Source organism: Chelon labrosus (genome assembly GCF_963514085.1).
Source record: "Chelon labrosus genome assembly, chromosome: 20".
In the NCBI taxonomy this organism is placed as follows: domain Eukaryota; kingdom Metazoa; phylum Chordata; class Actinopteri; order Mugiliformes; family Mugilidae; genus Chelon; species Chelon labrosus.
Window position 1 is genome coordinate 12,659,393 of NC_140353.1, and position 24,751 is coordinate 12,684,143.

At 43.7% G+C, this 24,751-nt stretch overlaps 1 protein-coding gene across 1 annotated transcript; it reads left to right on the forward strand.

Annotated features, from left to right (window-relative positions):
- Positions 1-362: 362 nt before the first annotated feature.
- evla (Enah/Vasp-like a) lies at positions 363-23,479 on the forward strand. Its single transcript, XM_084569087.1, has 14 exons — positions 363-1,327; positions 11,682-11,850; positions 12,044-12,224; positions 17,371-17,428; positions 17,713-17,774; positions 18,707-19,666; positions 21,043-21,293; positions 21,419-21,534; positions 21,664-21,691; positions 22,481-22,523; positions 22,648-22,708; positions 22,915-22,972; positions 23,116-23,173; positions 23,341-23,479. The coding sequence occupies exons 1-14, from the start codon at positions 1,239-1,241 to the stop codon at positions 23,376-23,378; spliced, it is 2,172 nt and encodes a 723-aa protein (XP_084425213.1). The 5' UTR covers positions 363-1,238; the 3' UTR covers positions 23,379-23,479.
- Positions 23,480-24,751: the final 1,272 nt, after the last annotated feature.

Consider the following 24,751-nt stretch of genomic DNA (forward strand, 5'->3'; position numbering starts at 1 on the left):
TAACACTAGCATGCTGTGTACGGTTGGAAAGCAGCAACAGTCGGAGTGCCCTTGAGCATGCTCTGACCGTGCTCACTACTCTTTATATATGAATGGATGGGTTTAAATGCAGAGAGCACAGACTAATGCTGACAGTGATAATGCTAACATGCTGATGTTTAACAGGCACCGTTAGCAAAAGTCTGCTAGCATGATACACTCACTAATTACGACAAAATGCAAAGTGCAGCCTATGATATTAGGATGTCATAAATCAAAAGTTGAATCTTCTGTTCTTCCAGACAGTTACATGAATATTGGCCGCTATATTTGCAGCCACTGTCTACTGACCTGCCAGCGCCATTGATCTCACTCTAGTGTTATTAAATCTGGATCACACCCCGAATAAAGTCCCTCCACTCATCGATAAAGCTGATTAGTTCCAAAATGCCCCCATCTCCCATCGCTCCCTCCACAGTGCATCCAATTCAGATTGAGCGCTAGCCACTTAGTGGACGTTAATGGACATTGAGCACGCACACCTCCTCCAGCTAACGTGTTTTATGTACACGTCGGTGTACATTCACCCGCTACATCTGTCCTCTGAGGTAGAGGGCATCCCAATCAATAGTAGCTCACCACAGCATAGACTGCCTGTTGTTAATTCTGGCTTAATGCTGGGTGGCTATGGCAACAGCAGGCTAAAGTGGAGAGGAGGGGTGAGGAGATAACAGCAGCTTCCCCAACAACACCCCCCCTCGCCACTGACACCCCTCCTAAACTGTGTGGATTGAGAAGGAGGGGATAGAGGGGCTGGCAAAGACGGATATGAGGTAATCTCCCTTGGGTTAACAGTATGACAATAGCGCAGAGGTTCAATGGCACACACACATGCTCATCTATTATGCGGTCAGACAACTGGCCGGTCAATGACTTCATCTCTGCCAGTCTGTCTGTCAGTCACCTCTTTGTTGCTGGATGGATGGGCCACCGGCCTCATTGTGAATGCAGCAGTTTGAGAATTCATATCAGTGGGACGTTTTTTTAAATCCTTTTTTACATTGTTGAGTGGATGTTTGTAGTGATTTGTGGAGCCGTCGCTCTCGTTCATCATCTATGTCGCAGGCTTTCGAGCGGAGGATTAAACTGCTTTTAATGAGTTATAGTTTTAAGAGAATGGAGCAGCACAAGAGGGAGTTTTTGTCGTAGACCTGCCGCTGTAGCCGTTGCCGTTTCTTGCTGTTTTCCTGTTAACCAAAATGGACATACATCGGATCCAAGTGCTGCGCTACTGCCTCCCTCAGAGTGTCAGTGACTCAGGATTGTTTTACAGTCACATCGCCGCCAGGTTTGTACTGACACTTTGTCTGAAAGTGTGTGAGCGTGTATTTAATCATCTTTACTCCCGGTGCATGTCAGGGAAGAGTGAAGCTGCATTTTTGGATGGACTGAAAAAGGAACTTTCCTTTTTAGAAAGTATGTGCACTTGATTGTTTTGCTGGAAGAGGTTTGATTACTGTGTGAAAAGAAAGTGTGGTGATATTCACACAGCACAGGCTGACAAATCTTCCCCCTGCTGTATTTTTAATCAGAGCTAAAATACTAATCTGTAATCTTAATCTGGCATCAACAGACAGAATTGAGGTTATTTCGGATTAGTTATTGTGTGCACGCATCATTTGATTCTACCACGAAACTGCAACAATTTCTAATTATCTTCGCGTAAAAGTAAAGTGTCAGAAGTTTTGACTCTGATCTGTTTTTGATGATCCTCCTTTTTTTTTTTTTTGCCTGGTTGCCGTGGCTTGTCAATCAAAGCCAGAGATGCTGCCAGAGAGATTCAGCCCGTTTTTTTTTTTGGCACTACACCGAGCATCTTCTTTATTCTAAACACTCCACAGCTTCACATAGAGCATCCCTGAATAGCAGGGCTCTGCGAGGGCTCCATACATGTTTAATTCACACATGTATTAAAGACGGCGAGGCTTCCGGCTAAAACGGCAGCCTTTCGGGCCAGTGCCCTTCTCCTCTCCTCTCTGTTTTCTGCTGGGAGGATGGAAGATAGAGGCGAGAGATGGGAGAGGGAGAGGGGAGGGAGGTTTGGTGGCTGCTGCTGCCGTCCCAGATGACAGCTGAAGGATCAAACAGCTTTGTTGGCTGTCTTATTATCATGAGGGAGAGGAAGAAGGGAAGAGGAGGGGTTGTTGTTATATAAATAAAGGACAATGAAATTTTATGTGCACAATATACCACCTGCCTGGCTGTTTAAACCTGATCACAGCATTATGTCTTAAGTCTCCTTTAATGGTAGCTGTTAATCATGTGAAATCGAAAATGTAAAAGAAAATGTTCACTTATAACACATTGAACCACATCTGTTGTGGATGATGTTGTGTCTTTCTATGAATTTGGCACGAATGTAAACATGTTTCTGGGTTCTGCGTATATCAAGTTGCAAAAATATACACGTCTGTCTTAATTTTATCCATAAAACTCTTTTTTTTTTGAATAGATTTCTAAAAAAAAAAAGCTAATATAAATAGTGTACATTGGAACAAGCTGACAGCATTTAGTACGACTGCAGATAGATGTCAAGCGTAATAATACTGAATTAAAGTGCAGCATATTCGCGCAGTCAATGAAATGCAGAATGTAGGTTATGTGGTCAATACGTCGTGCGTGAATTGAAAGTGACGGCACTCCGCTCTGATACATGATGGCATGGGACCAAGCTTTTTGCACACAACAACTGGGACATTTAGCTAAGAACATAAGCACATTAATGCGGTTTGCATTAATGCCATTAAGGTCGCGGTACTCTGCTCTCTCTCTCTCTCTCTGTTTCTTTCTTTCTCTCATTTGGGGCTTAATTTTGGTCCATTCTGCAGTATTACACTACTCTATATATCAGCGGGGCAGGGGTTAGATAAACACTGTAGTGTAATAAAGTGGGCACAATCTGGACAACATGATGGATCATGGATGTTAAGACGTTGGTGGCACAGTAGCCCATAGATTAAGTGAATCTGCTGTTAGTCTCTTCCTGGTTGTTAGATGGACTGTGATGCATTAGTGGAAGTAAACGTCCAAACGTCTTTTAAATCGCTATTATTCTGGTCTTAATCGGGAATATGAAGGCGTATTCTGCATTCAGCCGTAATGTCCTCCACAGAAAGTGAAGTTATCACACTAGAAGAACACAAGTATAGGTATTTGTCTCTGTATATGAGGTGTAGTGGAGTGTAAATGCAGGTGTAAGGGATGCATCCACCTTTGATTTGGACAGCGATATTTACTGAACACTTACCTAGAAACAGAGACAGATGCGTGTCAGTGAACATCAGTAATGTAATCTGTAGTGTTTACTGCACACAGAGACTGTTGTTTTCTGGCTTCAGGGTGAAAAGAAAGCATGTCCTTCTACGGACGTCAATGATATAGCTGGCTGTCAAGGCTCCGTGCTATAGTGCAATTTCGCAAAATTGTGCATTATGATTGAATAAATGTCAAAGCTGTTGTGTGCTGTGATATTCCTGCACTGGCTCGCTGGTAGCACTGTGTTTTATATCGACCAGCGATGATTGTTTGCTGGAGCTTGACGGAGCTGGAGGAGCAACAGCAGTAACAGAGACGGAGCATGAGACAGCAACTAGGAGCAAAGTTACTAATGTGACCTTGGTTCTATGAGATACATCTCTGGTGGTCAAGAGTAATGAAATAGAGCCAAGGAAGCATCCAACACAGTTTCTAATTAGCTTTGGAGTCTTTGTTTCCTGTTAGATGTGTATGCCATAGGCGTGTGTCAACAGTCTTTGTGTAATTACTCTCACGGTCAGAAGGGGAAGACAACCGTTTCATGTTGTAGCTTTATAATTAATCACAGTCCTTGGCAGCCTCAAGGTAGCTAAATGTGTTGCAGTACATGCAACAATGTTATTACAACCTTTGCTATACTGGGATCTATCGCATATCTTTACGTTTCTTTTAAACAAGCCTACTGTGCTGTGTTTGTTCATTTACAAATGACCAGGCTTCACACTGTATCTTAGCAATGAAGTTGGCTTGTGCTGTTTTTTGTTCCTGGGGCCTCCTTCCCTACTTGTGTCTGTGAACAGTACTACTTTCCCCCATGGAGCAGATTAGAGGTCTTGTGCGAGAGTTAAATCCTGGTTAATTTAGATTTAAGACTGCAGTGAGGTAATGATCTGCCTGCCTGGCTCTGTCTCTAATCCAGCCAGTAAGACAGACCTCTTCCTTCTGTCAGCTGGACCCTTGCTCCCACCCAGCTATACTGTACATGCATACACCCCCACCCATACCATGCAAAGGCAGTGGCTTTGCCTTGCCCCAAGGCAACCCTGTAAGCTATAATCCTCATGAACATAATAACAGCAGACAGTTAACTGGATCCATACGTTGTAACCGACCTGTGTGTCTCTGTTTCTGTTGCCTCATACTGGCCTTTCACTTAGAATATCTGCTTCAGTTATTTTGGGTGTATGTACAGTACTGGTACTATAATATACTGTGTGTGGGTGCATAATTATGTATTTCTGTTCCTGTTTGGGAAAAAAGAGTGGCAACACATCACAACACGGGGCGGACTGCCTCAATCCCAACGAGAAAACATTAAAATGTGAAGCAGAGTTTCTGTTTGTGCTTTGAATTTCACAGTAGTTTGCAGTAGTTATCTAGTTACATCTCCTCTCATGTCCAGGATTAAACCAAATTAGATTTAAAAATTAGAGCGCGGTAATTTTGCTGTCTGAGCCGTTGGTGTTTGACGAAATATTCCTCTGCTGCAATGAATGCTGTCCTCCCGAGGACCCCACTGTTTATTTACCAAACCTCTCCTGGATTTCAAATCCTCCCTGACACAGATTGAATGTCTCTATTAGCTAGAGCGCCGACCAGGGATGAATAAAACCGTGCAATTATCACTCCTGCTGCACAGGAAGCCTCTCCGGAAGCGTTTGCCTCTCTCAGCTGGCTTTCTTCGTATTGCAGGTTATGAGGTTTATTTTTTCAAGATAGTTAATTAGCATGAAGTAAATTAAGTTGTCACTGCGCAGAACAACTCTAAGGTGTGACAAACAACAAAAAAAATATTAATTTAGATTTACTTTGTCGTGATAGGGGCCCACAAGAGTTGTTGGCCTATCTGGCCTTCCAGGATCTCCTTATATTGATGGATTTTTATTCAGATGATGCATCTGTATCCTTTAAATTGAAAAATTTGCAGCTTTCGGTTTATGTTAAAGGAAGATTTTTACATTGTCCTGCCCAATTAAATTTGATCCTGGCTTCTTAACCGTTGAATTATCCTCCTATTAATCGGTCATGTCTGCAGAGAACAGAGAAAGATTAAATGGCAGAGCACCTTAAAGTTGCAGGCCACTGATGTGACCGGTTAGAGACATATGTTGCCTGTTTTTCATATTCTGTTCCCTCGTTGCCTGTCATCTTTCCACAGTAAACAAAGTCATGCATGCCCACAGTATGTAGTTTATTAGAGCAACCATCCATCTTCAGAGAAGCGTTTAATTACGTTTGAGTGGAGATGCATAAATGTCCTGTTGTTTAGCTCAATTCTCCAAAAATAGACGTATAATTGCGTAGCTTTGTGTGCATTAAGTACAGGGCTACACTGTGTTTGTATTTGTGGTTCACCGTGAATAGATCTTCGGTGTCGTGCGTGTTTGTGTTTTCGACGTTCAGTTTCCATCCCAGAGACAAAGGCCTAACAAATCTGAACCGCTTGTCGTGAGGCGGGTGCGCAGGGCTCTGCTGAATGACTCATCGTTTGTTCGGGTCTGTTCGGGTGCCTTCCACTGTGAACCAGCAGGATGAAACAATTACCCCAGCAACAAAAGCTAATTGCCATGATAACAGAAGCCCTACCCGCGGGTGCTACCCAGAGAGGACGCCTCATGCATCCCGCCGACCCAACCGACTCCCTTCCTTGCCAAGGAAACAGTCTCCCAGCCTGAATAAATCCAGTGATCTAATTATGAAGCTGCCCAAATCTCACAGAAACCTGAAACTACTACCATTATGTATGTACTCGATATTTTCTGGGCACGCATCATTTCTTCCGGCACTGATATTTCTGCTAATGGACTGATCTGGCAGAGAAATTAGTGCATGTATAGGATTTGTTTGTAGGAGGGCGGGGTAAGAGGGGGCACATATGTCTAACCATGTGTGCAGGGAAGTGCTTTGCTTAGTTCAAAAGCCTGGGAACGCGGCCTCGTTTTCGTCGGCTCGGCTTATTTGACATGAGGAAGCGCTCAGTGTGGCAGAAGCCTTCATATCCTCTCTGCTCTTGTTTCTTCTCTCCGCTCATTCCTTCTTCTCTCCTTGTTTTCCTTTTCCTTCTCAGCCTTCTCTGGCTTCCTTTTGAGGTGAATATCATTCAGCCTCCGCTGAGAAATCGACTCGTTCCAGCAAAAACAAGGTGAAACGCTGAGATGGGATCTACCGAGCAAATCGGGTCCTGTTGATTCTTTTTCCAGGAGCAGGCTTTAAATTAAGAAGGAGAAGGTTTCTGTGCACCGATACAAATATACTGAAGTAACTAACTTGAGCACTAAATGTGCTTGTCTCGTTAGCCTGTCAGTGTATGGGACACATGCAGTAATTCTTTTTTTTTTTAATTTATGAGCAGGTAGTGGGGAAGTGCTTATGCATTTTTAAAGATATAGTCTATAGAATACACTGGAGGGAAAGTAAATACCAGCAGGTTTAAGCATTCAGAGGACTGGAGTCTTAAACCGTCCATATGATCAATCAGCTTTATATATGCTTCCTGCTTACAGCATCCATAATCAATATTCTGTCATTGATGTATGTGAAAGGGGTCACTTATAGCAAAAACATCTCCTGAATCTCAGCTTTACGAAGCTTTGCAGCACCTTTCAACTCAGACATGTCTGTTTTTTAACATCATACAAAGCTACAATTCATACGTGATGTAGTAAAATTAATGAAAGTAACACCAGTATTGTTTTGTATTCTGTTAACGCGTGCACTTCACTGTCTCTCCGATGCTGCACCTTTATTGTAGGTTGGAAAACTATGCCAGATTCAGAGCAAATTGCATTATTTATCTTGGCAATATATTTTTAACTTTTCCAGTAGTAGCAAATTTAGGGCTCTTCAACTCAAAATAAGCCTGGCTGCTACAACGAAACCTGAGATGGACTGTGGATGCATTAACCTGCAATTACAAGCTGTGCTTTGGTAAACCGTGGTGACATGAAAGACGAATTTATTTACATTAGTCATTTAGAGCCACTCTTTGTACATATTTTCAATAACATTAGGATAAAATCATGCAGAAATTTTGAACATTTATTGTCAAATGTAACATCTGTAGCGTTATGCGTATATAAAGGACCTTGTTACTCCTTGCATTCATTATAAGGTACATATGAGATAATGGCCTGTATAACTCTGCCCAAAGCGTCATAACCTGTTGTAACTCTGTAGAGATTTTCATCTAAAACTCTGATGCAGAATAAAATTTAGAAGCAGAATTTTTTTGTAAATCCCAAAGACAGACATCTCACTGCTTCTCATGTGTAAACACTTCCATAAATTCCATTACCACAAAGATTAAATGGTCATTTCACTCCATACTTGTGCAGGAAAGCCACAGTATGCTACTTGCCCAGAGCTAAATTAGAGACTAGCTAGCTGGTAAACAGGGAGCTGGTAGAGATCAATAGAGGGACAAAAGAAACACAACTGTTGTCCTAGTACAAGCTGTGTCTTCTTTATAACTCTAATATGGGTTGAGGGGAGGGGCCTCTGTGGATCATCCCACAGATACTTGATCAGTTTGGGATCTAGTGAATTTGGAGGCCAGGTCAACACCTTGTGCTGTTTTTCATGTTATATTTTTTTAGTTGTAACTAAACCGCTTCCGTGTGTGTGCCTGTGTCATTGCTGTAGGGTGGAGGTGGGGGTGTCTGGTCTGGTCCAGGTGGGTGCTACGTGTCTAAGTAACATCCACACGAATGCCAGGTCCAAAAGTTTCAGAGATTCAGAGAGTGACAAGATGGTCAATGTTATTTACTTCTCCTGTCAGTGGTCTTAATGTTGTGGCTGATCGGTGTATTCTAAAATAATGTTAAGTGTTGCTTTAGTTTGACCTTCAGTTTTCTTTGCTGAACATCAGTTTGATTCATCGTGTTACTTTAATGTCACTGATTGTGATTTTCAGCAGTAGCTGACCTTTTTCATATTATGCCTCCTCTCCATTCATCACACACAGTCACTCCGTGTTCTTTCCTCTCCTCTGTGTCATCTCTCCACTCATCGGTCTGTTTCTACTTCATCACGTAGATTTATTTTTTTATTTTTGTTTTTGCTGGGCAGGAGCAGCTGTTGATTTGCGGCTGCTATCATGCGCTCTGTTGTGCCTTGTCTCCTCTTCTTCATGTGACCCAGAGTTCACCACCCTCAGACACTGGATCACACACAGCAGCACTTAGCATACAGTCAGGAGTGATGAGAAGTCTTGAATAACACTTTCTAACCCTGATCGTCCCCCTGTTTCTCTTTTTTTCCTCTCTCTGTCTCATGATGTGCTGACTGAGCAACTTACACAATGTAAAGAGACTTCATTTCGGACTTCATTGAGAACTGAAACCGTCAGCATCAGGATTGTGGCACTTCATCCCTCTGGCCCAAACTGCTCCAGAAATAGGGCCTGTTTTTGTAAGAAGATCCATCAGAGAGATGCAGACACCTCCCTCTTACCCTCCCTTCCTTTTCCCAGTGAGACTCTGGTGGTCTGTCAGGTCTCTGAAGTGGAGAGAAGTGTCTGTTCTGTGATTAGAGACTTTGTTTAACTTATTTAGAGACACAGGAAACATGATGTTACGCTTCGTCGTTTTGCATTTAGAATCGGAGCTTCTCAAGCTTATGGGAGCTTTAAACTGTAAACGTTATTTCCCTGTGAAGATAATGCATTTGTATCCATTTTAGATTTGATCTGGAGCAGTTTGCTGCCTATTATCTCTGAGGAACTTCTTACTCACCTCCGCTTGAATGAATTTCCTGTTTGACTCTGGAGTTCCTGTTTGTTCCCTAGATAGATGTTGCAACCATTTTCCTGCCATCAGCATCTACATGTAGACTCACTATTGTCTTTCTTTTACCATCTTGCAACATCCAGGCGTGTCACATGGTGACAGGGCTGCTGGTTAACTTGACAACAGTTGCGCAGTGGAGAGTGATTGGTGTCTGACAGAGGGAGGTTGGTTGCGATTGTGGGAGTTGTTGCTAAAATCCATCTGTCATGCGAGCTTTTAAGGCTTCTCCCTTAGGAAGTGCATGCAGTTCGGTTTCTTTCTAATATTTTCGCACAGGGATAATCATCTGTCTGCAGCTGCTGTGTGTCAAACTGATTCTTTTACTTTGAGATTCTTATGATGAGATGTTTTTTAGATAAAAGCATTCAGCTGGTAGGGTAAAATATGTTATTTTGTGCCCTTTAGAAAATTCAAATTCCCTTACTTATTCTCTGCTGTGCAACATCATTACCGGTCTGCATCACCTCCTAAATCTCTTCTGGCGTAGGAGACATTTTAAAGAATAATGTGGAGATGCAGCATGTGATTGAAGCCAGTAGGAGCTCCGCTGCCTCATCACTGCTGAGTTATTTGAGGCTCTTCAGACGGTCGCGAGGGAACCGGAGAGCAGATGATGGCAGGAAAGAAAGAGGAAGCTGAACCATGTGTTAGTGAGATCCAGGGGGGGGTCTCTCAGGTATCACGCTGTCTTCCTCCTGCGGAGCGGCACATCGAACGAAAGGTCGTCGGAGTAGGGAGTCGCACGTTGGCATTTCAGTGTCACTGAAGTCTTTAGGGTGTTGTCAGCTCTTATGACAGACATATCTCCTTAGTTATCAGCCATTTGTATTTTATATGATGTAACTGTATTAACGTGTTAGGGGTGTAATTATACTTATTCACTTCAGGCTCCATTTTCAGTAGTGAAGGTATTAACGTTTACTTATTTTCACCGTTTTGCTTTTATTTTATTGTGTTATTTCTTCTTATTGTGCAAGTGATTAATAAAAGGTGTCAGGCCGGGACTCAGGCGCAGAGAAAGATTAACACCAGATGCCGACTTTAATGAAACAGGACCAAAATAAGCCTCTTGACGAAGAGAGAAAATAAACAGCCGACAGACCTTTAGAGAAATCAAAATCACTCCTGAATGAGGCAAACAAAAACGGCTGTGGAAATTAACTTTGAATCAAAAACTAGATAACAAAACTCACTCACAAGGAGGCAAAAGGAGTCTGACTTAGACAGCGTGAACAGAGTTAGCTGTGGCTTGAGACACGGACTTGGATAAACGGCCGGAGTCCATGACAGGACGAAGCACTCTGGAACAGGACGAGGGGAGACGCAGAGTACACAGATAAGGGTAACGGGGAACAGGTAGAAACAATCAGAAATCAGGGAGGACAATCAGACAGGTGACACATGAGGGAAGGGCAAGTGACCTGAAACGAGAGGAGAGTTACTTTTCAAAATAAAACAGGAAGTCACAAGACAAAAGACAAAACCTCACTGTGGTGTGACAAACAGAGACTTTACTTTCTCGGTACTGTTAGTACCTCTGCAAGAGAGTCGGCCCCTGAGGTGTTGAAAGTGAAAATTACAGAAGCATTTAGTCGCTTCACAGGTTCAGCAAGATCACCTCACCTCTCCGTGTCCAAAGCACTCCTCCACTTTTTCTTACGCAGGCAGTTCTAACACATTTAGACACTCATGGCGCTGACGCCACAACAGTAGTCACACATAAAACATATGGCTGAACGTTTAGAAACTCAGACTCCAGAAACTGGTCCCTTTCAGCTCTGCGGTTGTGAACACGGTTATTTAATGCTTCCTGGTAGCTGTTCGACTTTTCATTAGCTTTCTACCAAACAAGTCTCCAGCTGGCGACGTGCTCGCTGATGAAACGCTTGAGTTTTTAACGCAGTGTATCATTACCCGACACATCGCGCACACCCTCCTGCACCGATGCCTCTGAACATTTCTTGACACGCCACAGGAAAAAGACCACGAGGGACAGGGGAGTTTTCCAGGGCTCGGTTTTATTTTGAGGTCATGTTTATAGATTTTAAAAATGGCAACTCGGTGCATGCAAGTTGTCAGATTCCTACAGTGGCAGTATGTTATTCCTGAAGTGGGAACTTGTAGCGGTGACTGGAGGAAAAAGGTGGGGCTCCCTAGTGACCCCTCATCTCACCAGAAAATTACACAGTAACTGTTTTATTGGTTTTGTTTTATTGCGCACCATCATGATTACATTACTCAACCCTGCCAGAATAAAGAGTGTAGCGAAGCATCTCTATAATTTAATATTCTCTTGCCTTTGAGCAACCAAAATCTTGCCCGCTTTCCAGTGATTTTCTGCTCCATTAGATTTCAAATCTCAGCTTGGTTTCTTCTCGTCGAGGCTTCCCTCATAATTATTTTTCAGAAACTGAAACAAAAAAGGAAAACACTACTGTATATCTTTGTCTACTGTATATAGATTTCCATTGTCCCTAAAAAAGGAACCACTCACATGGCAAAACTGTGAAATCATCCGTATACTCCACTCCACAGTCGACAAAAACTATATAAGTCATAATACTTATGTGGACTTCTTGTCTTCTCCACCTCCTCTCTCAGTGAACAGAGTATCTGCCAGGCGCGGGCCTCTGTCATGGTCTACGACGACGCCAGCAAGAAGTGGGTGCCCATCAAGCCGGGGCAGCAGGGCTTCAGCCGCATCAACATCTACCACAACACTGCCAACAACACCTTCAGAGTGGTGGGCGTCAAGCTGCAGGACCAGCAGGTGAGAGACGCAGGGGATGCAGCACAGGTGATGGCAGTCTAACTGATCAAATTTTCTTAAACGAGTTGTATGTCGAGCAAGTGATTTATTGTTTCGCTTTATCGACTTCGCGGTAAAAGTATATTTTGGAAACACTCCTCTGGTTTGAGTAACCAGCTTTAATTCAATCTTAATGCTTCTTCCTCCTCTAAAGGTGGTGATCAACTACTCCATAGTGAAGGGCCTGAAGTACAACCAGGCCACCCCGACCTTCCATCAGTGGCGTGACGCTCGGCAGGTCTATGGGCTGAACTTTGCCAGTAAGGAGGAGGCCACCACCTTCTCCAACGCCATGCTGTTCGCCCTCAACGTCCTCAGCTCACCTGACAGCGGAGGTGAGGGTTTATTGTTATTTTAATGCCCGCTTCTGATTACGGTCATACCCGTCCACTTAGGAACCCAAGCACCGATACCCCGGCTTGTATTTGACTTCCCGGCAGGGGACAATTATTTTCAGGCATCTTCTCGATGTTTCTGCTTTGCTGGCTCGTGAAGAAGACCCGCTAATGTTTTTCAGTGGGTTATTCACATGGATTTCAGGTCAAATTACAATCAGTTGTCATCTGTAATCAATTTAAATCTTTTTATTTTTTTTTGTCTCTGAAGATTGTTAGCAGCATCGATTTGAATGATCTCATCAGACTCTTATTCATCATAGCATAGTTAAAAATGTTGCACAATGACAACACAAGAAAGTGGATCATAAACACGTTTAAAGCATTAAAATCTAAATAATGTGATATAGTCTGGCGACCTGTCCGATGACAGCTGGGATAGGCTTCAGACCCCCCCGCGACCCTTCTCAGGGCAAGCGGTTACAGAAGATGAGTGAATGAATGAATGAATAATGTGATTATACAGTATTCCCACATTTGGCAGCACTGTAACTAAGCTCTACTACCCCCTGGTGGTTAAAAACATGTACTGCAGCTTCAATCTCAACACCAGACCAAACAATAACAATGACAATGGACGTTTCACTCCTGGCTGAAATGTGTCCTATATTTGAAGATTATTTTTAATTATTTAGTCGTTTTATTGAAGTGGATTATTTTTTTAGTGAAAAAATAAAACAAAAAAATGACAACTTTGCATAGCAGAGAATCAGCGTGTGGTTAATTTAGTGGATCTGATGTGTTTTTTACAAAGACGCTGAATATTTCTTCTGAACTGTGTTTGAAGCTAAACTCAAACCTACTCTTGGTTTACTAAATAGCTTCTGACCATCTCGGGTTACAAGCTACTTATAAGCTGTGTGTGTGTGTGTGTGTGTGTGTGTGTGTGCATAAGATACTGAGAGAGAATATCTGTGTTTAACTGCGGTGTCATCCCATCCCGTCCTTGTGACCCTCCTATTGGTGGCGGCTAAAATATCTCATACGGAGCCTTAATGTCGTACCTATCATGCTCACATGGCACCTCTCCTTTTTTTGGGTGTCTTTGGATGTGGGATCTTGGGTCTCGTCACTCAACGCTTCCTCACTTACTTACTCAACCACGTCCCTTAGTAGTATGTGTTGTTGAAAGAAGCTGCGTTGATGCTCTAGTGTCGTATAGGACCGATCGTTAGGAGGCTGTTTCCCGTCATGCTGACCCCAGAGGTTTCACCTGGCGTCCTCAGACGGGTTTCTTCAGCCATCATCATCCTCAGTAAGTGCTGTATAGAAATAGGCCCACCAGTCATGCATGCGGTCCATGGCAACGGGCTGATCGGCAGGTGGAGGGAAGTTGAACATTAGCTATTTGGATTAGCTGGGTGTGTAGGTTATTGTGCACTGTGTTCCTTACAGTAGCGGAAATCACTGCTAAGTTCCTAGAGTGATTCTTTTTCTTTCTTTCTTTTTTTTACTTCTCCACCTTATTTCATATCAAATATTTACCTTTTACAGGGTACCTCTCAGACTGAAAATACATGATAAGGTTATTAAATACAATGAAGTGTTAAAGATTAATCTTTTAGAGATTTAAGGTTTCGTGCCTCTTATTTAATAAGCAGTGTTTACATTCGAGATGTGTTAAATAGTTGCAGCAACTTACTGAGGCTCAGGATTTATCCAGTATTTCACCTAAAATGCAAATAATACAGAAGACTTGATTTATTTCTACCAGGCTAACGGGTGACAGGCACCCAGACTGACCTAATGAAGTGAGGAATCAAGCCTCAAAACTATAAAGAAGTTTAAAGCAGTAACTGTATTTTTTTACATTAGTAAGAGTGTGACTGCAGGACGTTTAGTTATAGTGGAGTATTTTTTAGCATCTGTGATCGCGACAGCCGTCTCCGTAGTCAGTGTGTTTTCAAGTTGTCCATCCATGCTACATATCAGGAGTGCCTTGAGTTCGCTTGGATTCAGCGATGAACTGATTTGAATGTGGTGGTCACTGGTGGTCAGTGTCACCTTTTTGGCTGTAACTCAAGAACTCAAACACTAATTATGACAGAGTTTCACACACATCTTTAATAGGGATCCACTTTCTATACTTGCTGTCTCTGGATGACAACAAAGACATGTGGGCCAACTGTGCCTCCCACCCTGGTTTTGCTGAACTCCACTCCACTGTAAAAATAGTCTGTGAGTGAAGACAGGTTGTTTCTCACTGGACATTTTTCCCAGCAATCACACAAGTCGAATCAGTATCAAAGACCACACCTTGACCGATGCAAGATTGATTGACGGAGCTGGATCTGCAATATACGGAGGGAGGAGAGGGGTCAAATGCGGACATGGTAGATGGTTTTCAGATGTGTGGGGACCCAGGAAGCATGTCTACAAGTCTGATCAGGGAGCGAGAGAGAGAGCGAGACTCAGGTCGGGAACGTCCTCGTCTGAGGAAGCTTTGGTTCTTTGTCCCACCGGTTCCCGTAATGAAAGAGGGAAGAGGAAGCAAAGAAAGACGGGGATGTGGAACTGAGACAAATACAGACAGAGAGGGATTAGACCATTATAGGTATGTATGGGACATATAATTGCCTGAGGCGTGGTCTTGTTCCTGAGCATAAGCTGTAATAACTCCATTGTATTCACAGCACGCCAAAAAATCAACTTTATTACTATGTATGCAAAGTCAGCGGTTGCTTATGTAGCCAAATATTTGGACGACTGTCAAACTGTCACAACGATCACAGTGTCTATGTGATTTCAAGAGTACAGCACACACGCTGAGCCGGATAAAGAAGCAAGGCAGTCAGTGCTGATTTGCTGTACATGTCAGGAAAGGGGAAGAATAATCATAAGACTTTCTTTTAAAACACTTTCGTCCTGAACAGGAGATTATATGATGGCCTGATAGTGGTTTCAGCTGCTGAGGCACTGAACTGACACAAACCAGAAACAGAGTCAGAGAAGACAATGAGACATTTTTTTAGTGTAGGTGTCAGAATAACTGTGTCCGTTTTTGCCTCCTTGCGGCTACTTCTGAGGTGGCTGTCGTCAGTGATTTGTCATCTTTTAATCATTTACCCCCGTGCTTGTTTAAACAGAGAATCACAGAGGGGACGTGGGAAAGGGATAATTGATTATTATTTTTTTTTAATCACATTAAGACAAACCTGCAAACGGACACACACACACACCTTTGTCTCTTGAGCTCTGGTAATGTGCTTGCAAGTCTGATCATGCCCTCTCGTCCCCTGGGCTTCCTGTTCTTTTCCCTGACCTTCACCATGGCAACCGCCGGCTGTGTGACACATGCACACACACTTACACATGGATACACAAGCGTCACAGCACAACACAGGGTGATAAATGTCTCTTATTATATCTACCTCATTAACATCTTCAGATAAGTTGTGTTAATGTTGTGTTAATTGGATTGTGGTAAAGACCGAATCCCTAAAGTCTCATAAAAAAAGTACAGACTTCACATGTTTCTGTGTGTTTACATCCTTATCTTGATGTCCTTGACTCATTTCTTTGAGATATATATACTCCTGCAACAAACATCTCTGTTGGTGAAGCTGAAGAGCGGCGATGCCTCTCTCTCCCATCAACCCATCTCCTTCTCAGCATCACACTCAGTCTGATCTGAAACCTCATTATCAGCACTGCAGAATTAAGGCCCGATCAAAGGAAACGCTTTGTTAGTATTTCAGAGGCAGAGAGCGCGTGTCTGCGCTTTTGAGCCTCCGAATGTTTTCTCAATTACATGTGCATCTTTGCCGGCGGAGCGGATAATTACCACGGGCTAACGGGCAGAGTTCAGTGGAGCGTCAGGGATCGAGAGGAACAAGACATCTTCAAGGCGTTCCTTCTTTATTCTGTGCTTCTTGTTGTAGTGACGCAACAGAAACAAGAAAAACACCAACCAGGTCAGCTGTTGCAGAATAAATTGAAGTTATCGGCTAGGGAATCCTGCATATGCTTATTTACTTACTTGATGAATCACATTGAGGGTTTGGTGCAAAAGTCAAGTTATTATTATTCTTTGCTATAAGTGTTTTACAGCCTGATCACACTAGAATCTCTATTTAGAAAGAAAAATATGATATGTGACGTAAATAAATACATTTCATATTATTTTTATGTGCATTGGTCTATAAGTGTTGTGCTGATGTATTAGTAGTGACTTATTTTTAACTGTGTGACAGGTGCCGTGATATAAAGTTGTAACGTGATGAATCTGGTTAAAAGAAAATTAAGGGACAAACAGTTTTGAATAAATCACATGACGCTGGAATCAGGACAATCACTGTTGTCCTTGCTGTGATCCAGCCCTGTGTCTCTGCCTCCTGTTGACTGCCCCCATCGCCCCGCCCGCCGCCCCCATGCTCCAGACACAGCGAAACGGAAATATCACCCGTGGGTGTTCTTGATGTCACGGTGGGCGTCGAAGTTTAATGACTGGTATTCTGGTGATATGTGATAAGCGCTCTGCCTGACGCTCCCCCCTGTTAATAGCTGCTCCAGAATGAGGCTCTGACTCTGTCACACGGCTGGCGGGAGGACGTGAGTCTCTGTGAGAAAAAGGGGGGGTGACTATTTCTAGTTGGTCAACACCACAAGTGCTAAACCAAGATCATCATGTTGGTTATTCAACAATTAAACACCAGCTGCCAACATGTAGTGTGTGCTGAGGTTACTTCATTAAACAAGGCTAAACATAGTGAACAGGATAAATGATTAAACAGCTTGAAGGCCCTCCAGGGCAAAGTCACGGGTCTTCCCATGGTGCCTGCCGAGTGTTTGTTCAACTCCACTTACTGCACTCTCTGCTGAGACTGTTTATATGAGAATATTGTCATTTTTAGGCCTCCATATGGATCCTTTAAATCTCACACATGGTTGACATATACGTGCATAATGTTCCTTCATTTCATCCACTGCGGTGGAGTCATACACAGTTTCCAACAGTTTCTTCTCCACAAGCTGGTACTGTTGTAGAATTAGTCGGAACTGCACACAACCGCCGCAGGTAATCGGTTTGGCTTCGTATTTTTGTGTGTGCAAAAGGTTGAGCTTCGCGTGTGTTTGTGTTTTTCAGGTCCAGTCGTTCAGCGCCAAAATGGGCCGTCCTCGGAAGAAAGCGAAGCGCAGAGGAGGTACAGTTTATAACGAGAGCATACACACAGAAAGAGAAGTGTATAGCTTAAAATGTAAACATCCCAAGCAAGCGGAACAAGGCATTTTAACGCATCTCATAAAAACCTGACTGACGGCACTACTGTGCCTGTGTTCCTACTGAATATGTAAATGTCAAGGAAACAGAAAAAAGTAGCCACCTTTAATATTATTATCTGTTGCCGATGATGTAAGACACGGTCAAACTGCCCGCCGGGCTTGATTCAAACCGCAAACTCTACAGTGACATCCTTACACTTGATAGGATGATGGAGCAACATCAGATGCAGGCGCACAAGGAGAGGGAGCGACGAACATCAGGATCAGGTGAGGTTTAAATCAACACACACACACCCAGTTATGTAAACATACGCTTTCCCCAACACTCTCTTCCTCTTACACACACACACACACACACAAAAAGCTGCCCTGGAAACCAAAATGCATTCAAGGCTGCATTTTGTTCGCTCCTAGCTGCACAAACATTTTAGAGCAAACGGTCCACGTAAAAGCTCCCAGCGCACTCTGACTGTCAATAAACAGCCTCGTCCTGAAGAAAATGGATATTTGCTCCGCTTTGTTGTTTTTTAATGAGGGACGTTATCTGTGTCGGGTCAGGCGAAGCACACCGTAGAGTCCCAAAGGCAAACAGGTGACGTCATGATTAATAAATAGCAGAGATTTCATGCCCTGATACAGCAGGTTCCTAGAAGTGAATAGGTTTCCCCAGTGTTGTTTGTGTTAGTGTTTTCCCGCCTTAGTTTCTGCCACGGCTCCCCAGTCTGTACGCCCCTTATGCTTTTGCATCCATGCACACATGTACATGTTCAAGTCTGCCCTTTAAATGCACATACAGACTTAAACATCCCCCTCTGTCCCTGGTGTCACTGGCGATATCAGTACCCCCCTGTCCCTGCAACATGCTCTACCGCCATCTCTTTCTTCCAGCTACTGTTGGGGGGAAATGCCATATGCTTTTTCTGATCATGGCTCAGTCATGTTGCATTCTGCTGCTTGTTCTTTTTATTGATATTTTTGATTCTTTCTTATTTGCTATTGGCTTCAGTTTTTTGGATTGCTCCTGATTTTCTCATCTTTACTTGGCTTGGTTAATCAGTTGGTTGCTTTTCATTCTTCTCACGTTTTTCTCTTTTCTGTTTTCCTTTGTTTGTTGCCCTCCTTCGTCCTCCTCTTCATCTGCATCTCCTCTTCCTCTCTCTGTCTCTCTCTCTGTCTCTCTGTCTCTCTGCCCGTCACAGTCGTTTCCACCCTCCAATATAAAGTCTCCACCCCTCCCATCCACCCAGACACTCCTCCCGAGTACAGACAGTACAGGGCTAGCACACTGCCACCCTCCTACGTCCGTGTGGCCTCCTCCTCCTCTCCTCCCTCCTCCGCCTCCATCTCCCCCTGTCAGGAGAAAGAGGCGGGGGCTGCTAGGGACAAGGCCCAGCTCTCCTCTCAGCTCTCCACCTCCCTCGCCTCGGCCTTTTCCCCAGTCCAGGCAGGAGTCACCACCCAGGGCCGACAGGTCCGTCAGATCCCTCTGTCTCCTCCCACAGCAGCCCGTCACCTACACCTTCAGCAACAGCAGCAGCATCAAGACATCATGCTCCCCCCTAAACATGGCACCTGGTCAGCCTCCCACATGCATCAAATGTACGCTCAGTTTCCCCAGTCCGCGTCCCCTCCAGTAATGATGGCCATGCCCGTGAGGCAGGTTTTGCCTCCACAGCCAGCCCTCCCGGTGGCTCACCCCCTCCCGCCGGTAAGCAGTAGAATGAAGCCTCCGCCTCTTGATCCTAGCGCTGTGACGGGCCCTCACCAGTACCCCCAGCACCAGCCCCACCACCCTCACTCCAATGGCCAGCCAGACGATTCCTACTCTCCTCATTCTCAGCATCTTCCTCACACACCACAGTACTGCGAGGCCGTCCCCCTGCCTCCTCTGACAGGTCAGACAGCCCCCGGCCCCGGCCCCGGCCCTGCCCCCAGCCACCAGCCCCAGTACCCCTCTACCTTCCACCCACAGCAGCTTCAGCAGCAGCAACAACAGCAACAGCAGCACCAGGTGTACCACCAGCAGGCCCAGCCCCACACCACCACTTGCTCCTCCTCCTCCTCCTCCTCGCCCCCCTCTTACACTGCCATATCTGACGGGGGCTCGCCCAAGAAGACCCCCTCCCCTGTCCCCCAGCCGGCCCACATGGCCAGCAGCAGTAAGTATGAGGAGGAGAGGAGGAGCCGGTCTCTCAGCAGAGGGATCTTACATGTGTACAGAGTGTGTGTGAATGAGTGTGTTTAGGATGGGCCATGCATGCGAGGGATTCCTAATCTATTGAATGCAACACACCCATATGGTTGGCAAGAACACAGAAAAAAAACGTGTGTTAAATGTACACGACGCATCAACAATTTAAGCTCCTCCACACCCATAGTCTACCCACACCGTTCTGTTGTGTCTGATTAGACCTCTTCTTGGGACTGTTTGGGCGTGAGCACACTTAATCTGTATAGGATGAGGGCAGTTTCTGTGCAATCATTTCTGGCGCAAAAAAAAAGAAAAAAATGTGAGAATGTTTTCAAAAATACTGCACTGAATTAGTTTTTAATTATCTATTAAGCTCACGACAAAGTGCAGAGAACCGTTTGTCTGCAAAACCAGTTCTCCTTGCTATACTCGCGCATAGTATTTGGCTGACATCCACCTCGGAGAGTTGCCACAGTTCCTCCGTGGAGTCAGTCCGTCTGAGTTGCTCAATCTGTTGAGTCATACAATCTGTTGCAGGACTTCTTGTTCTGTTTTGTCACTAAAGATAGTCCTCCATAAACCTTTAAAAATGTTATCCTGTCGACATATTCCCCGGACAGCTTTAACCTGCTTCGGTCCGACTAGATTTCTAATCAGCCAGAAAACCTGTGAACCCGCGAAGGTGTGCACAGCCTTGAAAACACACGGTCAACTGTTTAAACTGCGTAGAACTAACTACAAACTTCACACACATAATTCTCCTATTTTTGCTCAGTGCAGGAGGACAGTTGTCGGAAAATTACAGGTGCCACTAATAATGGCAACGATAGATCTATTTTGTTTATGTTTCCCTGTGAGTTATGACAGCGAGGCAATCACTGCCAGCTTTCACAATAGCACATTGTTCATTGCGATTTATATGCGTGTCAAAACGTCCTCAGCAGAAATGCCAGTGATTGTAAAAACACAGGCAAACAGGTGTTATATATATATGTTCTCGACCTGACCTGTCAGTTACCTGAAGTTAGTCCAGTTTAGCAGGAGTTTCACATCTAAGACTTGATTTATGTCAGGCAGTAACTGAAGTTGTCCACAAAGTATTATAAAAGTTTTGCAAACAAATTTAGTTCCTCTACGGAAATGATTTAAACCAAGTGGCTGTAGGAAAACTGTATCTTTCAAGTAGCCAGCAGTCTTATACTTAGCAGCAGTAGGGTGTTGGTTATATAGTGAGAGTGTGTATGACACTGTTCCTCAGACGGTCTTCATAAAACCTTCCAAGGGGTAAAACTTGTTAATCAGTCCATACAGCCATTGACCGGGCTCTGATTTTGCCCCTCCCAGGCCCCCCTGTCTCTGCAGGTCACCCATCTATGCTTTCTGTGGCGCCTCCTCCAGCTGCAGTTCCACCCATGGCTGGTCCTCCAGCACCACCTCCGCCACCGGGCCCGCCACCCCCAATGGCGGTGCCCCCTCCCATGCCCCCTCCACTTCCCACTGGCGGAGGGCCTCCTGGTGGCCCGCCCGGATTCCAAAACCAACCCTCAGGACTGGCTGCAGCACTGGCTGGAGCCAAGCTACGTAAAGTACATAGGGTGAGCCTCCCTGGCTGAGTCTCAGGAGATGCTGATTGATTATTTAACTACAGAAGTATTAACTCGCAGAAGACAGATTGTTTGTATGTTTTTAGAAGAAACCCATTTTATAATGTATTCTTCAGGATGAGAGCAGCCCACCTGGGTCTAGTGGCAAAAGTGACTCCAATCGGTCTAGTGGTGGCAGTGGTGGTGGCGGGGAGGGACTGATGCAGGAGATGAATGCCTTACTAGCTCGCAGGTGCAACAGCTACGCAAAAACAACCCTACACTTTTTTCACCAATGCAATTACAAAAAAAAAAACATTTCTCACGATCTCATTTGTGAATTATACCAACATTTTCTGTACCTCGTTCCCTCCTCTCTTAGACGAAAAGCTTCTGAGAAACCTGATGAAGTAAGTGTTGTTCCCTATAATGCACTATTTATGCTTTATTGCTGGATTTGATACAAAGGTCTATACCGCTCTCATGGCAGTCTGTTAAATATTAAACTTTATCAAGGAGATAGAGAAAAAAGGGGAAACATTAAATACATTTTTATAGGTGGGAGGTGCCATAAACTGAATTATTTCTTTTATGGTTCCTACATTTCTGCTTTTTGTACAAACTAAACAAAGAGGCTGCGATGTGTAAACTGTTTAATGAATTTTAATGGGATTTTGTTGCCACTGACAGAGCTTTCCCCTGTTTCTAGTGGGAAAACAGCTAAGCTAACAGATGGCAGAACAGACCCACAATGACTACCGTTTTTAAGGTTTAAATTTGGCATTAGACCCTCACCACCATGTTTTTTTTTTTTTGAGCCACAAGTGACCATATTTAGATGAGAGGGAGGAGCTGGGGAGGAGCGAGGGGTGTGCAAATGGCAGACATGACCGTGACTTGTGGAAAAACATTTGTTGACTAGTTTGTTTAATAATAATGAATTATTATTTCATGAGAGAAGATGATCAGTTTTAATCGGGTTAGATTTTATTTGTGCCATCACCGAGTGGACATTCGTGGTATTGCCTCTGTAATGGCTTCACTTTTCAGACTTTGTGGCTACGACAACCTCTTGTATACAGTCTGTGGCACATAGTATTTTCTTAAATATTTTAAGAAACTATTTTCAATTTAATCTAAACGTACCCCACAGTTGATTGACTGTTATTAATCAAAATGCCTTTCTGTTTCTCCTGAAGGATGACTCTAGTGGTCGGGGGCCAGGTCAGCAGAACTCAACAGGTGCACAACAATTGTATAACACAGCTGGGGCATTCGTTCCATAAAATCATGTGTTTTTTTTTTAGATAAAAATCTGCTCTGTGTCTGCTAAGCCAAGTTGTTGACTATATTTTCTTTTCTCTAGATGCTTTGAAGAAGCCATGGGAACGATCCAACTCTGCAGAGAAGTCCTCACTGGTGTCCAGGTCTGAACATAAGAGGAGGAGGAGTACAGGGAGTGTGGAATAGATGCCAAGATTAACCACAGAGATTTGAAACGCAAATATGTGGCACTGCTGCTTTTTATTTGTTTAAAAGATCTTTTAACATTGCTACCTCCGTTTAAACATGTAGTCTGTTGTATTCCACTTAAAAAGGACGTTTTTATTAAAGTTACCCTTTTGTATTTCAGAGTGAGACCCATCGGCAGCACTAGTGAATCAGACACAGAATTTGACAGGATGAAACAGGTTGGTGTAATTCTCCACTGGGATTTATTACACTAAGGATTTTCATGGGTTTTATGCTTCATTGACTTTAATGACTTTTTGCACATTGTTTAGTTGAAAAGAAATGCGTAAGCAGTTGTTGGTGCTTGTTTGTTGCTCTTCAGGAAATTTTGGACGAAGTTGTTCGGGAGTTGCACAAAGTGAAAGATGAAATCATAAATGGTAAGCAATGCTTGTAAAATTCATTGCAATAAACGGTAGTGCAACATGTTAAATGGTTAATCTTTACCACACAATAGTTTTTACAACTCAAGGCAGCATGAACTCCTCTTGGCTGAGGATATGTGAAGCTTTCTCGTCTTAAAGCCTGCGTTCTTCTCGTCTTGCAGCCATCAGACACGAAATCGGCAGAATCAGTACATCCTAATCTCATCTGAGTGTACAGATGGAGGAGAGCGACGGGAGGAGCTGGAGGAGGATGGACACGCAGATGCACAGACACGAGGACCGGGGGAATGTTCTCTCAATGTTTCTGTGACCTCGCCATGCATTGATGCAAGTTGCAGAGATGTTGTGCCAACATTTAAGTCTGCTGGACAGCAAAAATAATAAAGGAAGAGAGAAACAGATAAGAGAGCGGCGATTAATGAGCAAGAAAAGAAGGATGGACGAAGGGAGGCTGACGGACTGATGAACTCAAACAGAAAGGACTAAAAGATGAAGTGAGGAATGGACGGACATTTGTGCTGAGTTTGGTGTTGTGGTCCTCTCTGTGCACCTCGACTCAGTCAGCCCAGTGTTGCAACTCTTTGTTCTCTGTTCGGTCTTAAGGAGAAAATATTTTTGTTTTCTAAGTTTTTACTGTTTTATTATTTAAAAAAAAAAAAAAACCTGTGGTGATAATGATGATGATGCTGTTGATGACAATGAGTATTTTATTGATATTACAGAAGGATGAAGGAATCTTGCACACCATTTATGTCAGCCTTTTATATTTTGTATTTCTGTTTAGTTCATCCCTAACTATTTGACGACGACAAGCACAACATGGGCGCAACGGTGCCGCAGACTCACCTGCCCTCAGCTGGCGTATTTAAAAAAGAACTTTTTTTGACCTTGCTCATACTGGTGTTGTGTGTCTCTCCGGAGATAATGAAAAACACATTAATATTTGAACCACAATTAACCAATCCAATTACCTCTTACTCCCATATCCAAGGCATAACAACACTTTCACTTGAAGTGAATCGGAAAGTCTGCTCTACAACTCCAGTGTGACCGAGACCTCTGTCTCTCTTTCCGGATATGTGTGAGATCATTGAAACTCGGGGATCATTCACTAAACAGGCCTGTAACTGTAAATGTGCCACCTGCTTTTACCTAGATATAAAACAATGTAGTGTTATCTATCAGTCATCCTATGCTTTGTGAACCTCCCAAGTATGCATGAAACCCTCGTCTCTATGAATTAGTTTTTATTTGGTTTCTTAAAAAAAAAAATATATATATATAAATGAACGGTGGTACATTTATTATAGTGGTTTGTTTCTATGAAGAATCCCCTTCCTATATATGAGATGTTGAAGTTGATAATGGTAGCAATGTGTGTGTGTGGGGCGGCGGGAGGGATAAATAAAAAGGGGGTTGGTCTGGCAATATGCAAATCTAGACAAGAATGTGCAGAACGTGAATGGTAGGCCTACGTGACGATGGTAGCTAAGTGTGTCTTTGCAGGAAGGATTTGATCGAATATCAGTCGTTGCATTCTTCCCACTCTGTCCGCTCTCAACTACGTTCTGA